Source organism: Zalophus californianus, chromosome 1, assembly GCF_009762305.2.
Source record: "Zalophus californianus isolate mZalCal1 chromosome 1, mZalCal1.pri.v2, whole genome shotgun sequence".
Lineage (NCBI taxonomy): Eukaryota > Metazoa > Chordata > Mammalia > Carnivora > Otariidae > Zalophus > Zalophus californianus.
Genome location: NC_045595.1, coordinates 44,860,762 through 44,877,730, shown reverse-complemented (window position 1 = coordinate 44,877,730; position 16,969 = coordinate 44,860,762). Strand labels below are relative to the sequence as shown.

The window sequence follows — 16,969 nt, the reverse complement described above, 5'->3', positions numbered from 1 at the left end:
ACCCAAAAAGAAAGTGAAGTTACAGCCTCCCAAAGGTGTGATTTCCTTGGACTTCAGTGACCCTTTGGGGATGGTCCTTAGTGCACAGTTCTGTGCTTCTGTTCTTACAGAACAGCTATGGTCCTGGGATATTTTAAATCACTGAGACATTCCCGTCATCAAGGTTAACAATAGGGCTCTCAGCTACTTTCCCTCAAACTGCATTTTCTCTGCTCCTTGTCCTTCATTGGATGTCCTTGTATACTACAACAAACAACATTTAGGGGTGTTTGTTATGTTCTATGGCTGTTCCCACTCTTTGGCTACAACCATCACAGTGATCTGGCTTTCAAGACCACTACACCAGGGAGAAAGATGAGGCAGTGACTGGTAGCAGAGCACCTAATTGTGTTATTTTGACCTGTGCTTTGATTCAAAACACTATCTATAGAACCTGGCAGGGAACCTCTCCCCACTTCACTGACACAGACATAGACTCGGTGCCTGGAGATGTCCTCCTCACAAGCAATGAGAGCTCTGTCACCACCTTCTACCATGTTATGGGATGCCTGGGCTCTTTGACCCTGGGGAACTGCATTGTGGCTTTGGAGGAATCTGCCTGATATCTTCAATGAGGCCAGTGAACACTATTTGTTCTAAGTACTAAGACCATCACCTCTTGAGGTGGGCACTCTTATCATTCTGATTTCAAAGATGAGGACGCTGAGACCTGAAGATATTATGCAATTTGCCCAGAGTACTATGAACAGTAAAGGGTATATTTAACATTCAAACCCAGACAGTCTGGGTCAACAGCCTATATTCTTAACTCAGCCTAGTTTGGCCACCATCTGTGTGGGAAAATTGTTTCCCCTCTCCGGTCTCTGTCTTCATGAATGCAAAACAAGGAGGTTAGATGGTAGAAGACCGATAGCCCATGGGTCACATCTGGACTGCATATTTTAACTGTTTGGCTCTTGTAGGGTTTATTTTATTTTGAGTTAGATGTCAACACTTAAAACCGTCCAAAAAGTTATACATGAAAAGAATGTTGGGTTTTACTGAAAAACTGGAAGATATATCCACACTGTTTGGCAACAATATGCAAGAGCTCAGAAGCCATGGCTCCTTCTGGACAATGAGAAAATCTCTAATTCATCACAGTCTCTCATGCTTCCTGTTGTTTTACATTGGCATGTGCCCACCTCAGGACTTTTGCATGTGCCATTCACTGTGCTTGGAACATTTTTTTCCCCAGAGAGTTGTCTATCTTTCTCCCTTTTTCATGGCCCAACTGAAATGTCTGAGCAAAAGTTCAGAGAACTATGAAGATACTGGAAAATTTCCCCTTTAATAAAAGAGAAAATGCAGTCCCAAGCAGTTAAGTGATTTACTTAGTCACATAGTCAATAGAGGACCGATATGTGGGTCTCCCATCTCTTTATGCTATATGCTAGAAGACTCTGGGCTCTTAAAAAAGGGCCCAGTAAAAGGTCTGGAGATTAGTTTTTCAGGAATGTTTCTCCGTTGGTACAATACAAATCACCGTGCCATGTAAATGAAAGAAAAGGAATCCATGACAGGGAGCATTTTCCTGAATCTCTCTCTAATCATAATACCCAAGGTTCTACCACCAACCACCAACTCCTAATTCCAGCTCTGGTTTTATCAACTACTTTCCCATGCTCTTTAACTAGTTCCTGACCAGTTAAAGTAGTTAAACTGCCTATCTGCTAAGCTCAACATCTCTGTGCAAAAATGCCACAAAACAGAGCCTACAGACTGCTTTTGTTTGGCCTGCATTGCACTGTCTCGAATGTTGCTTAAAAGTAAAACAAAACAAGATAATACCAACTGCTTTTACTTGTGGTACCAAGGCTATTCACATTTTCTTTTCTAGCTCTTTCAAGTCAGGTTAACACTCTGGGAATAGGTCAGTGAATTTTCTACAAATTCCTTGCTTCCTTTTCTCTATATAAATCTCTCTAACTCTAGGAACATGAACAAAAATGTTTAACCATTCATAATAGTGTTGATTAAAAAAAAAAGACAATCAGGAAAAGCACAAAACAAAGCTGACAGGAGAGATTACAAGTGTGGGTCTTCATGAGTTTTTGAAGACACGTCCACAGGGTCTTCAACCATTTCTGATTGACTCTGATTCTAAAGTTTAGGCAATTTTCTACAGCTGGCTTGTTGCCATGGACCATTTATAAAACTCAGAGCAAATCACTCTGGGGACAGAGATGCCTAGAGGGGCTGTGGGACATCATCAGGGAAAGTGAGAATATAGTTCATATGATTTCCTGAGAAGAGACTGTTCTTACTAACATCAGGATTAGGGGCCTCTGCAAAAAAGAAATTACCCACTTTGTATCCTTTTACTTCCGACTCATTATCTAGGGCCTTCACTTGATCCCAATTCAGGATAATTTTGGAGTCCGATGAATTCCATATGATGTTTCCGGGGGGTTGACTTGGTGCTATAAAAAAATTAAGATATACGAAGTCACAGATTATTAAGTCTCAATGGATTCTGAGGAATATCTCCTTACTAGAATTCAAGAGTGGAGGCAATTTAATGGGCTATTGCACTAATATGTGTCTTCAAGGTCACTAAAATCTGACGAGATACAGCATTGCAAATGGAAAAAGATTCAGTTGGTCGCCTAACATTTATATCTAAAAGAAGTACCCTTCCCAGTGAGGAGAAAAACATTTATCTTTCTGTCCTCCGGAGCAATGAATTTTGCATGGTATTCGGAAAGGTTCAGTTAAAATGCTAAGGTAAATTTGAATCCACATAATGATACCAGTTAGTATGCAAATGATCATTGGGAGGTGGGGATGGGGAATGAACTGGGGACATGTCTGATGAATCCCTAAAATATTTCTGAGCAAAGATGTTCTCACGTGGCTTTCTGGTTGTCACATTGACCGTTGCACTGGACGGGCCTGTCCCCGCAGTATTATATGCCTTGACAGCTAAATGATACAGCACACTGCCTTTCAAATTGGTGATTTTTGTTGATGTCTGATTTCCAATTGTTCGTATTTTTCTAGCATTTTCTTCCTTGTCATCATGTCTCCAGTATTTAACCTGAGAAAATAAAGGGAAGACCTTGGAAATCATACCTTTTGGGGATATTTCCAATGCCATCAGCTGATTTTTTTAAAAATGATGATTCTTAAGATGGAATTAATTTTTTATACCAACTCATAAGCAGAACTTTCAGAGCCAAGGGCTTGGTATGCTCTGAGAACTTATCTGCAATAGGAAGGGCCCCCTTTTTTGTTCTTAGCTTCATAGTGAGATGGAAAATGGGCGCAACCATTGTTGGCTATTTCTCACTTGTCCCCCACATTTATTTTGAGCCCAAGTGATACTGCGTGTGTCAAAAGTCAAAGCTCATTTCGCCAACCCTCTCATAAATGCTTAGACCCACATGTATTTTGAAAAAGATTTCTCCAGTGTACCAGAGAAAGGGTGATCTCATAGTGGAATGTTAATGCTTCAACTAATGTCTACTAGAAGCCATCGTTCTCTGAAACAAACTCCTCTAAATGGGAATCTGAGTCTTTTTCTCAATAGAATGTGTTTGGAAGGTCTCAGTGAGGGGTGTACCAATGTACCTATCTCTTGCTTACCTCATAGCCTTGTATCCGTCCTCTATTCTTCTCCATGGGGGAGGCCCAGAAAACTTCAATGTCTGTGGCAGACAGACTTCTGGCAAAGATGCTGGCTGGTGGTTTGGTGGGTTCTACAGTTGAGTGTGGAAAAAGTAATTACTCTATCAGCCTCATCAGGATAGGCTTCTGAGATACTGGCATTACAAGGAATAAATAACTCATGGTTGTATAACAGCCCTTGGTGATTATGACCCTAACCATCATTTTACAGAGGAGCCATGATTAATAGCTGGAAGGGAGTGGTGATTTAGATGGTAAAGACAAAGTCTTCGGCTTCTAAATTGGGGGGTAGGTGGAAGGGAAGTAATCCAGGACTGCTTAAATTTAAGCATCAGGTTTTCATAGCTAGCAATTCCTTTAACACATATCCTTCTTGAATAGCATTTGCCATAGGTGAGAGTCCTTGTCATTGGATTATGACAATAAGAGCATAAGAACAAAGGAAAGCCAACTGACGTGACTAAGATTCAGGAGAGCTAGGTGACAATTCAGTCCTAAAATCAACAACATCTCGGAAGTGAACAAATAACACATATAGCGGCAGCATAAATCATACCTTCTTCTGCAGAATATACTACTGTGGTGGGACTGAAAGGGCCTTCTCCTTTATTGTTGAAGACGCCCACTTTAACCTCAAAGGGAGAGAAGGGGCGCACGCTTTCATTCCTGAACACATATCTGGAGGCATCGGCTGATGCCAGCACTGTCAACATCCAGATCATTTTGCCATAGGGCCGGAAGGCCACCACATAGCCAAAGCCTCTGCCATTCTGTAATTCCTCGGGGACCGTCTGGGAAAGAAGGGAGGTAGTCTTCAGAAATCACAGCAGTTTGCTTCAAATGCTAAAATTGTTTTATTTCACCCTATCTTCCAACATTCTTCCACACATATCTTACTTTGGATTTTGTCAAGAGACTTAGGTTTGGGGCTTGCCATCAGTCTACCTTAGCATGGATGAAGTGCTGAAGTAGGGTTAAACAAACAAACAAACAAACCCCAGTGAGAACCCGCAGAGGAGAGCCGAGCTTCTTGATGGGCGAGACCCAGCTCTGAAGTTCTTAGAAATGACTAGGAAATTCAGTGGATAGGTGACCTAGGCTCCAACAATGCAACATGTACCATCCAATATGAGTCTTCCTCCAGTGCCAAACAGACAAAGGATCTCATTGAAGATCTCATCTTGGCTCAGGCAAGATCTTCCCCCTCAGAACTGAGGAGTTAAGCTGGAGGAGGTGAGTAATTTCTTTTACTGCTGGGGCTTTAGTTAAATGAAGGATTTTAACTTTGGGGACTATTGTCTAGAATCTTTCAAAAACATTAAGAACCCTTTCTAAAACTCCAATCTCCTCTCTCAAAATCAATTTTTAATAAATTGGTGACTAACCTACCTCCAAGTTGTTTTAAAAATACCTCATAGAAGAGGGCTCCAGAAGCAAAGCCAATTGCTAGGAAATTGTGCTGGTACACCAAATCTATTGCTGGCAGAGGTTTTAAATCAATTGGCTATGCATCAATTCAGGAAGAAAGGAAAACTGGTTTTCTTTGAACCAGCCTTCACGGATATATGTATATATATATATATTTTTTTTTTTTTCTTGTGTTGCCTTCCATTTCATGATTGTTTTTTCTGTGATGAATCCAATTAATACTTAATTCAACGATGGATGGGCAAGCACCATCTTTTCCTGCTACCCATCAGCTAGGTGAGAGGGAGTGTTTGCACTCCACTGAATTTTAGCTCTTAAAAACACAGGAGAAGACTTCTCAGAGTTGTTTAACACAGAGGAAAAAAATAAAATAGCCTAGACTACCATACGTTCCTTTTGTTCCATGATTCATTTACCTCCCAGGTTATAACCAGTTCAGATTTGCTGCCTCCACCACCACTGACGTTAGCTGGGGTGACTTCAGGGACTGTGCAGGAAACAAAAAACAAGTCATGTCAGGTGGTAAAAGCAAATGAGGGGCAGGAAGGTCACCTGGCTGAAGTGACTCACTTTAAACAAATACCCTGATAAACATATCTTTGTCTTTTGAGATCAGAAGCAGTGTGGTCAGGCAGCCCAAAGCGTTAGCTTAAAGAAGTGAAACGTACCAAGGAAATTGCTATTAGTTACCTGTTTCCCATTCAACAAGGTACACAAGGTATGTGACAAGTCTCACCAAATGAGTTCAGCTCCATCCCTAGAGGCCGAGGTTCAGTGGTTTGAAAGGACTGAGGTGCTGGTTCTAATGCTTGGAGAGATGTTTATTAACCATGCGGTAGTACATAAAAGACAGACAATACACACTCAGCCCATGCAGAGCTTACAATCTTTTTGGAGGTAGAGAGCACATGCAGAACAATTACAGAGGCATGTTGACAATAAACAACAATACGGTGCAGACAGAATGAAGTGCAGCGGTGATCTGAAGTAGCAGGCTGCTCAGAGTAGGGTTGGGCTAATGGCTTCTCGGAGGAAGGTGAGTTTTGAGCTGGGTGCTGAAGGAAGTGGTGGACATAGGTTGACCCCTGGCTCACTGTGCTTAACCTCTTTCATCCCCAGTTTTCTCTGTAAAAGAGGGGAAATTATGCTAGCTTCCTCCTCAGGACTGCTGAGAGTCATCAATTCAATGATAGTTTTGGAGGGGGAAAAGAGAGTATGGGGATTAACTAGTTATCATCATATAAGCAATAGACTCCAGACAGAATTTAAAAATTGGTGACTGGGTGTGTTCCCTCAGTGAAAGCCAATGAAATAGATCTAGATGGATTTCTGTCCAAAGAGTAGGCTCAGAATTCCCATTTGCTTAGAAACCTTTAACAAACATTTGGCCTTATCACAGTTGAGGACTCTACAAAGACCCACACGTAGGCCTCCTACTTCTCAAGAGAGAAGGAAATATACAACTGATGCAGATGCACGTTATTCTCGCCCTGTGCTCATTCAGGCTGTGAACACAGAGGGTCATACTAAATTGCTGACTGGGCTTGTATGAATTGGCAGGATGCTCCAAATCTTAGCTTCTGGGAATGGCTGATACTCTAAGAAAATCTTACTGAATATTTCTGAAGAACTTATTCTTTGCAACTAGTGATTTCTATGTGTTGATTTCATTTGAAATGTGGGTGTGTATTTAAAAAAAAATAATTCCTGGTTGAAGAATCTTGGTGACAAATGAGCCAATGAAGAAAGAGTTGGCGTTCTGAAGAACTAAGCACAGGGTGTCTCTCCCTGTACAAGGAGACCCGGTGAAAAGTGAGAACTTAACTCTTGATTGAAACTCAGTAAGCTGAGCATCTACTGGCCCAGTTTCTGATCATCATAATCATTCAAGGGAAGGGGGTGCTAATACAGAGCCTCATTAGGGCTGAAGAGCAGGAAGAATTCAAAGCCTTTTCCTAAGAGATCATAGCCACTGGCACAAACTCTCTGTGTCCTGGCTGCTACTCACGAGCCTCTTCTGTCCTGCGCTTCTCTGAGGGCCGGCTGGGCTCCCCGATCCCAATCACATTGGCGGCAACGGTGCGGAATTCATACTCGACCCAAGGGTTCAAACCCACGACAGTCGCTGTGAATGTCTTCCCATCAATGAGTTCTGGAACTGAAAGACATCGAAAGGTGGGGACGTTTTATAGGATTCCACGTTAAGCAGATAGGAGCTTCCATCCATCATCATCATCATTACTGTGTGCAGGGCATTGTAGCTGGTCTGAGATGAGTTGTACAACAGCTGTTACAGGGAAGTAATCCCAGAATTCTCTTTTGCTAAACTAACAAGTTCAAATCAGATACCAGCAGATGACATTACGGTCTTCAAGGACCCAAAGCACTTGACTGTAATCATTATTACTATCACCTAATACATTTTTTTTTAAAGATTTTATTTATTTATTTGAGAGAGAGAGAATGAGAGATAGAGAGCACGAGAGGGAAGAGGGTCAGAGGGAGAAGCAGACTCCCTGCCGAGCAGGGAGCCCGATATGGGACTCGATCCCGGGACTCCAGGATCATGACCCGAGCCGAAGGCAGTCACTTAACCAACTGAGCCACCCAGGCACCCTCACCTAATACATTTTTCAGGATTTACTGCACAGTATTGGGCACACTGTTTACTTTTTACAACTATTCTATGAGTAAAGTAAAATTACTGTCTTCATTTTTATAGATGAGGAAAATGTGCCTTATAAAGATTAAGTTACTGACCCAAGATTGCACTGGATTTTCACCTGTGACTGCATGGTCCAAGCTCTATAACTTATCATAATAATGAAGTTAACAATATTACAAATCTCTAATACCACTGACAGGAACTGTATTAACATATCTCAAGAAAGAATCTGTAAACATAAAAGAAAAGTCCATGAAGAATACAAAAAAGGTAATCAGAGAGGTAGAATTTGACAGTATTCACCCAGCAGTATTTGGAGAAGGGCTCATCCCAAGAGGACATGGCCCACTGTTTGATGCCATGAACCAACAAGCTATGGACATTGTCTCCATGCTCAAGGCCCCAAAGCACTTGACTGTAATCATTATTACTATCACCTACTACATGTTTCAGCATTTACTGCACAGTATTGGGCACACTGTTTACTTTTTACAACTATTCTATGAGTAAAGTAAAATTACTGTCTTCATTTTATAGATTTTTTGAGCTTTAAATGGGTTATCATAAAGATTTCCCATGTGAGGGGTGCCCGGCTGGCTCAGTCAGTACAGCATGCAACTCTTGATCTTGGGATTGTGAATGTGAGCCCCACAGTGGGTGTAGAGCTCACTAAAATAAATAAATAAATAAATAAATAAATAAATAAATAAATAAATAAATAAATAAATAAATAAAAAATAATAAAATAAAATAAAATAATTAGATTTCCCATGTGGCCCAGAAGACTCAAAGGAAGGTCCCCTGTGACGAAACTGAGGCCATCAGACCGGTGACTGGGATTCAGTGGCTGCCAGCCTCCTGAGGCCACACTAACACAGTCATAGCCTCCAAAGGTAAGGAGTGTGGGCTTTGGGGTCAGACCATCCGGATTCTAAACTTGAACCCACACTTAGTAGCCCAATGACCTTGCGCAAGTCTCTTAACCTTTCCATGCCTTGGTTTCCCTACCATACAATGAGGCTAATAACAGTATCTATTCACAACACTGTTGAGGAATAAAAAAAAAAGCATTTAGCAGAGCATATAGCACATAGCAAGGGCTCAGTAAATTCTAGTGTTGTTTTTTTTAACCATCATTATTATCAGCAGTAGCATCTTCATCCTCTGTCTTTTCTTCATTATGTTTCTGTAGTACTTCCTGTTCTTAAAAATGTTTCACAGTTGTTTCTCTTTTGGGTCATAAACAATTCTTATCATGCCCATTTAACAGAAGAGGAAGATGCAGTTGTATAGCGATCTGCTGAGCAGCAGAGTCAGGGCTAGCATGATTCCCCAGCTTCCAGATTTTTTCTATCTTTCCTTCCTAAGCACTCCTGTGACTGAGAAGAAAGTCAGAGATTGAGCTGGAAACACAGAAACCCATTTCTGAGGTTGGATAAGCTGATGTGAAAAAAAATTGAGGTTGTTAAAATCAATATGATTCATCTGAATTGCATAGAACTAGGCCTATCACTCCATGCATTTCTACCTCAAAACATCAAGACCACACAGCCAACCCTTGGGGACTAGAGGAATGTGTATTTTGCTTGCAATAACTACTTGTTTGTCCATTCCTCCTCAAATGAAACCTAGATAAAGTAACAAGAGTCAATTTGGAGGGGCAGGGATGGTATGGCCAACTCACATAGTTTTTTTTAATTTTTTTTTAAAGATTTTATTTATTTACTTGAGAGAGAGAATGAGAGAGAGAGAGAGCATGAGGGGGGGAGGGTCAGAGGGAGAAGCAGACTCCCCGCTGAGCAGGGAGTCCGATGTGGGACTTGATCCCGGGACTCCAGGATCATGACCTGAGCCGAAGGCAGTCGCTCAGCCAACTGAGCCACCCAGGCGCCCACATAGTTTTTAGTAGAACAAAATCTCATGCCTCTTCATGTCCAAATTTAGCCATCTAAAAAAAAAAAAATAGATAGCAAGTCAAGAGGCTCTAGGCAGTCCTTAGTTACTGGTTTCTTGAGAGCTGTATATAAACTTTACAGAGACTATGTAGACTGGCATAATCCACTGCTTCTCAAAGTGTATCATCAGTAGTACACAGATAATTTTAGGTAATATGCAGATTGATGCATTTTATTTTTACAACTAATATATTTTAATATGTATGTTAAGAAAAAATATAACCAACATACAGACCTAGCATTTCATAGACATTATTGCTTAGGACAAGTTCAAAAGCAAACAAATGTGAGTTGATATAAAGAAAAATATTAAATAAATGATAGTACCATTGACTGAGGTTTAGGAAATACTGCCATAATGTATCATTCATAGCTGTGTCTGAATAAGAACCTAGATGGCCCTTGGCTTCTGCCACAGTGCTTTGTCCATTGTGCTGAGTCTTCGAAGCCTCTGTGAGACACTAGCACCAGGCATCCAATATGGTACCTGTATTGACTGCTTGCCAGCCCACGGAGAACGGAGTCCTGGCTTGAATGACATACATGGTGATGGGGCTGTGGTTGTCAGGTCCAGGTCTCCAGGAGAGCTGAGCGGTGGTATCTGTAATTTCATCTATGGTCACAGCCTCTGGGGGTCCTGGGGGACCTGTGAAAGAGCAAGACCCTCAGAAGTGGAACAGTGCATTCACATGTCCAAGCAAGTGATTGTGTAAAATTGAATGCCATGCTGATCCATTCAACTATTGATTCACCCACTTACAGATTCGTTACTTGTCAATTCCTTTTTGAATGCCTATTGGGTGCCCAACATTCTTCTAGGTTCTGAAACTACAGAGATGAACGAGACACAGACCCTTCTTTCTAGGGGCTCACTATATAATCAGAAAAAAATAATAGGTAAACAAAGAATCAAAATAGAATACTGGTTTCAAATGCTAGGAGAGAAGAGTGGGATGCCACAAAAGCTCAAATTCATTAATTCATTTATCATATATTTACAGGTTTCTGGTATGGGCCAGGCAGTGTTATCTGTGGATAGAGTAGTGATAAATGAAGATGACAGTCTTTTGGAAATGGTCATTTCTAGCACTGAGAATGTGGATTTGAGCAGAACTGGCTTTGGAACTTTAATGGTCACAATGCTGCTCCATACATTCCCACTGCACTGTAATTACTGACCCCACCCTTGCCCCACGTCATATGCAAACACACACTTGTATGCAAGGGAACCTCTGAAAATGGCCAGTGCTCAAGAGTCACAAGATTGTGGCTTCCTCAGTACAACTTCAGAACTGGGTTGGAGTCTAAAGGCCCTCATTTGCAGTTTCTGAAAGTCATACCTGTATTTTTCCATTTATCTTCCTGATGTTCACTGTTTCTGGCCATGTATTTAAACCACAGAAATGAGAGGAAATCAGTTTTAAATGAAGGCTTGGAAATCATAAATAAACAGAGGATGGAAAGCAGTAGGCAAACAAACACAAAGTATCAACCCAAGCAAAGCTCCAGAGGTGTCTTAGATTCCAACAGGAAAATCTCTTACCAGGCAGTTAAATGCATTTGTAGCAAGATATAACTGACCACCTCAGGAGGGAAGGTGATTGTGAGGGAGACATGATGATAATCCTCATGTCCCAGAGAGAGGAATAAGAAGATATTCCTGGGAGGGCTTTGCTCAGCCCCATATAGCAGTCAAGTGAAGTGCCATGCACTGCTGGGCCATGTCACTGGGCAGGGAAGAAAGATGCCTAGCGGAGTGGTGTGAAGTTAAATGTAATTTCCTGAAGTAAGACTTTGTTCTGAGATTCACTCCTGTACCCTTCATAGGATGCCCTAAATTTCTCTTTCCTTCTTTAAAAATCATTTTTATAGACCCACAGGTGAAACTAAATTTATCTTCTCCCTCCTACTCCTGAATGAAAGGTCTGGAAATCTGTGCAATGAAACTGATTAATTTTACATGATGACATTTCAGCATGCCAGTCTAATGCCACCTGGATAGAGCTGAGGCAAACTTTGGTCTTTGCAACCCTGATTAACCAGATAAAGTCCAGATGACTGCATCATCATCTTTTTTCTTACTAGCTTTCTCATCCTAGATTCCCACCCCCAATCCCCATTTTAATGGATGCTCTTTTTTGATGGCCTTTAAAATCAAAGTACTATAAGTAGAAAAGTGTTCCTCTCCAAACTCCTCAAGGAACTAAGTTGATAGAAATTATCTGAGCCTGCTGTGGGCAGCCGAGTAAAGGAAAATGAAGGGGTGGTATGAATTTGGCCACTGGCAGTAAAATGGTACTTTCATAACTTTGTTTGCTCTGTATGCTCCTGCCAATGACCACAGCAGTGTGTAGTGTAGATAGGACCTCACAGAACGTTTGCCAACTTTGTGTTGGGGAAGTTGGGTCCCTCTTTCAAAATGAGAAAATGAACCAATGTTTAGCCTCTGAACAAAATGTTCACATGGTTAGGGGCTCACAGATGTTTTGGTCGAGGCAACAGAAGAGGGAACGTTGGTGTGAGACCAGTGCCTCAGCTTCTCTCCCAGTGAAGAAGGGCCTTTCTACCTGCCCATAGCAGGCTATAAACTAAATAAAGTAGGTATCAGAGAATCAAGGGGGCTGGAGCCAAGACTCAAAGCTTTACCAGTTTTAGATACAAAAATCTCTCATAGGGCAGTGAAATGCATTTCTGCATCCTCTCTGTAATGTACAGAAAAAGCTGCAAGGGCAGAGCTAGAGGAAATAAAACGAAATATTATGGTTTAAAATGGCATATTAATTTATTGGCCTTATTAACTGATTAGACTAGATTTTCTTTTAGACTGAGTTTGCAAATTCCTCTTGGTATTTAATGTTATTTTCTGTGAAATGAAGTATACAATATCATTTAAGAACTTCAAGTATTACTGATTTAAATATTTATTAGTCTAATTTATTGGTGTTTAAACTGCTGATCTGAACATTATCCTAATTAAATAGAGGATAAATTTTCGGCAGCAGATTTCTTTTGTCCCCAGGGGGAGAGCAGACCAGCACTCATGTATTTTAAAATGGAAATAAACACGTTTCCATAAGTTATTCAATGGGTAGCTCGACCCAGGTTGAAAGTTTTTTCTCTTATCTGGCTCTTACTTGTAGTGTTACTGAAAGGTTTCTGTAGGCAATTTAAAGAGGAACGAAAGCAGACAGGGATGGAAAAGCTATTTTTCTTTAACCTCTTCTGACAATGAGTTTAAGTTGCTAACTCCCACACATCTCCCCCCTCAGGTTCTGCCTAGAGGTTACGGCAACATGTCAGCTGCTTCCAATAATCCTTGTTCTCCCTGAACTCAGATTTACCCTGTCTCCACACCTGATTTCCGCTGGAGTTTCGTGTTCTTGCACTCAAGGTTCTGCAGGCCGAAGATTCCGAACCACCAATGGTTAGGGTTCAGAGGAAGGAGGTGCTAGCCAAGAGATTATTTGGATGTTCTGATTTGGCTTCACTTTCAACACTTTAGAAAAGTCCCGAGCATGAGTCCATTTGATTCTGGTACATCCACTGGTTCCCCCAAATTTTAATTTCAATATAAAAATATTTGTTAAAACTCCATTTACTGTTGCTTTATAAACTGGTTCCATGGGGCTCAGCCAGGGCCTTTGGGGCCATTAGGTTGAAGCTAGGCCATGTTGGTAGGACTCAAGAAAACCTCACAAATGTCAGTTTGTAGGCTGATTTACTATATCCCAGGCAGGCAGGAAGTGGTTTCCTTCTAAAGCCGTATTTTAAGAACTGGAGAGAACTATTAACTTTAGGGGAAAAAAGGGAACTGGGAAAAACTGGTGATTTTTCTGAAGCCATGGTTCTATCAGTGCCCTAAATCACTAATTTGGCTTAGCCCAGATAAAACATCAAAAGGTGCGGTTTGATCCTTCTGTAAACTACTTACTTTTGTTAATCCAAAATTATTCTAGAAGGTCCTATCAACCGCAACAGCCATACATCGGGGCACTCAGGGCACTCACAGGAGTTATTTTCAGTACGGAGAAACTGGATTTGCTCTGCACTTTCTGGGGATCCCCTCCTCCCCCCGGACCGGAGAAAGAGATACACACAGAACTTCTGTGGGCTGTTAACCACTGTTCACAATGTTTAGCTTCTATCTGACTTTCCCCCATAATTCTAAGCCGGAGAGGTTTTTAGAAATCTGTGCAGGAGTAGATATCACAAAAGTATTCCAAGAACAGAACCCAACACTCCCATACCTCTTACAATCAGGTCTGCAGCAGCAGAGAGCTTGTCTACACTTGTTTGGACCATGCAGACATATTTCCCAGCATGCTTCAGCTGGATGTTTCGGATCATCAAATCACCAGCTGAATCCTGCTGATAAAGTAGGGGAAAGTGGTTACAATTACTTTTTAATGAGCTCTAAATATCATTATCACATGAAGGACACTGTGACTAATGGATTTATTTTACACTGGCTGATGAAAACATTAGTGATGCAAGCCATGGCCTATGAAAAATATGTGAGCCAGCCTGGGAGATAAGAACACCAACACTTTCAGAACACACCTTGGACAAGACCTCGGGTGTCTGGCTTCTCTGGGTCTCCAGAGCAGGTTGCCACCCATGTTGGAAGCACTTAAACTTACTTAAGGTGGCTCTTGATCTAGTCCTGTGGGTTTTTTCAGATATGCCCTCAACCTGCAGCCTTCACTGGCATTCCAATACTTTGGAACTCCATATTTGGAAAGGGGAGGCAGGCCCACATTTGGAGGCATCTGCATTTTCCTGCACAACTCTGTCTTACAGCCAGCATTTTGATTGCTCCCAGGTTTGAATTAATAGAGTATGAGGACCACACTCTCCAAGGAAATCTAGCATCACCTAGTGTGGAGTGCTGCTAATTTGTTTTTTGAAATGCCAAATGCAAGTTTGATTAGCAGATGCATGGGACTGATTACATTCCAGTATGGAATTCTATGTGCCCTAGAACAATTCCTACATGTTCACCAGCATGGTACTTTTAATAAATATGAGACGATGCCTCTACAGGTTATCACAACTAAAGAACATGGCTACACCTTCGAGTTTCGTTTCACAGCTCTGTTCATCAAAAGCTTGGGGAACAGGTGGCTTACCTTATGAGTGCTCCCTAGAGGTCAGGTTCAGGAAGCTATGCTTACTTCAAACCCCACAACGGATGACAAGATAACACAGGTTATTTTGGCCCTGTTGCTATTCTTCCAAATGACAATAATGTTGGATAATGCTTACAGTATTTAAATATGGGAGTCATATATTAAAGCTAAATACTTACATGTTCTATAAGGTAAGTGCTCCTGTTATCCTTACTTTACAGGTGAAGAAACTAAGCACAAAGAGGTTACATGACTTGCCTAAAAATCACTTAGCTGATAAATGGCAGAGCCAGGATGTGAACCCACAAAGTCAGGCCATTCTACCATCTGGAAAGACCTTATTCTCAATCTAATTTAATGTGTACTTAATTCCCTTTGTTTTAGAGCAATATATCACAAATCCATCCGGGACAATGGAAAACCTGGAACTGCCAATAGTTGTAAATAAGTTTAGAAGAGAGGCTCAAGCATTCAGGGAAGGGAGAGCTGATGTTTAGGTACTCAGTTGTCTTGGGCTGATCCCTGCTGTGAGATTTCATGTAAGTCTCTGGGTCTTAGTTAACTGACCTGTGAAAGAAGGATGCATTGCCCACTGGGTGAGGTTGTGAGAATCAAATGAGACTGTATGTGTATGTGAAATCCTGAAAACTGGGAAGCACAGAGTTAATTTAAATTGGTATTATTGATGACCACAAGTATCAGGTCAAAAATATTAAATCTAACTCAAGGAGAGCTGTGATTTTTATTTATTTATTTATTTTTACCAGGAAGCTGTTTTATTTATAACACTTGGGTTCTCATTCAGATTCTATTTACTAATCAAGTCTTATAATTGCTCAGTAAAATAGGATAATAATTGCTACCCTATTCTGCAGGCTTTCTGTGAGGATTAAAGAGCTGATAGACATGAAAGTGCTTGATAAATGATTAGGCATTTTGCAAATATAAAGCATCATCATCATCATCATCACCATCATAATTAATACTTCTTTACCTAAGACATTCATGTGGTTAGGACTCTTGAGTATAGGTTTAAACAAAAAAATATGCCTCACGAGGAGGTATGTGCAGGGAAGGTGGAAAGCCGTATTTGTTTTATTTTTTATTTTTTAAGATTTATTTATTTGAGAGCAAGAATGAGAGAGAGAGAGTACATGAGAGGGGAGAGGGTCAGAGGGAGAAGCAGGCTCCTCGCCGAGCAGGGAGCCCAATGCGGGACTCGATCCCAGGACTCCAGGATCATGACCTGAGCAGAAGGCAGTCGCTTAACCAGCTGAGCCACCCAGGCACCCAAAGCTGTATTTGTTTTAAAGAAATGGGTATACTATGTCAATTATCCATTTCATTCACCAAGGGATTAAAGTCAGAATAAACTAGCTGTAGCCTGGAAATTTCAGAGTACAACAATGTATTAACAGAATTGTGCTGTCTTTATTTACAGATTTGGATCAGATTTGTGTTTTTAAAGTAAAACTGAAACAAAGAAAAAAAATAAAGTTAGGATTGAGGTAAGAGTCTCACAGAAGGAGACCACAATTAACTTTCTTTTTTCCTTTGAAGTCATCCAGATGAAACAGTTTACTGACATCTACATTCATGTTCCTACCAAAGTGAACAAAACAGTACCAGCTTATTTTTTCTTGTTGTGGTCTGTTCTGTTCCTGACAGAGCACTTGGAGGCCATCAAAGGACAAGGAAATAACAGCTTTTCCGAAAACTGCAACAGGTTGGCTCTACCAAGCATCCCTTCCACCACGATGACCCAGGAAGTAGAAACTGAAATGGCTTGCAGCATTGCTTCCTTCCCTCTTCTGCTGTCAAGTTCTACCTCTATAGACATTAAAGATCCTGGGGGCTAATACACTGATTTCTCACAATTTGTAGTGCTGTCCTGAATTTTGCACTTAGCAATAACTTATGGGTGTTAGCAAGAGTTTCACAGAAAGACAAGCTTTTCCCATATGAGAGGCTAATGACTGTGATTCCACAGACAGAGCTCTCTACAAAAGGTGGTCATTAGTGCTTGACTCCATTAGGGGTGTCCCCACCTGTGCCTCAGCCCTGGCTGGTATGCAGCCAGTCCAGCATAAAATCCACATCTGTCTGACTGATAGGGCATCTAT

The 16,969-nt window shown here is 41.1% G+C and overlaps 1 protein-coding gene across 2 annotated transcripts in view; it reads right to left on the bottom strand.

Moving 5' to 3' along the window:
- Nucleotides 1-16,969, bottom strand: part of CNTN4 (contactin 4) — a 987,359-nt gene that overhangs the window by 7,812 nt on the left and 962,578 nt on the right. For both annotated transcript variants that reach the window (XM_027586928.2, XM_027586926.2), the window contains exons 16-23: nucleotides 13,965-14,085; nucleotides 10,205-10,363; nucleotides 7,106-7,255; nucleotides 5,514-5,584; nucleotides 4,226-4,460; nucleotides 3,628-3,740; nucleotides 2,893-3,079; nucleotides 2,350-2,462 (exon numbers count right to left, since the gene is read on the bottom strand). In XM_027586928.2, the coding sequence (XP_027442729.2) occupies nucleotides 2,350-2,462; nucleotides 2,893-3,079; nucleotides 3,628-3,740; nucleotides 4,226-4,460; nucleotides 5,514-5,584; nucleotides 7,106-7,255; nucleotides 10,205-10,363; nucleotides 13,965-14,085 (1,149 nt within the window). The remainder of the gene's footprint in view (nucleotides 1-2,349; nucleotides 2,463-2,892; nucleotides 3,080-3,627; nucleotides 3,741-4,225; nucleotides 4,461-5,513; nucleotides 5,585-7,105; nucleotides 7,256-10,204; nucleotides 10,364-13,964; nucleotides 14,086-16,969) is intronic.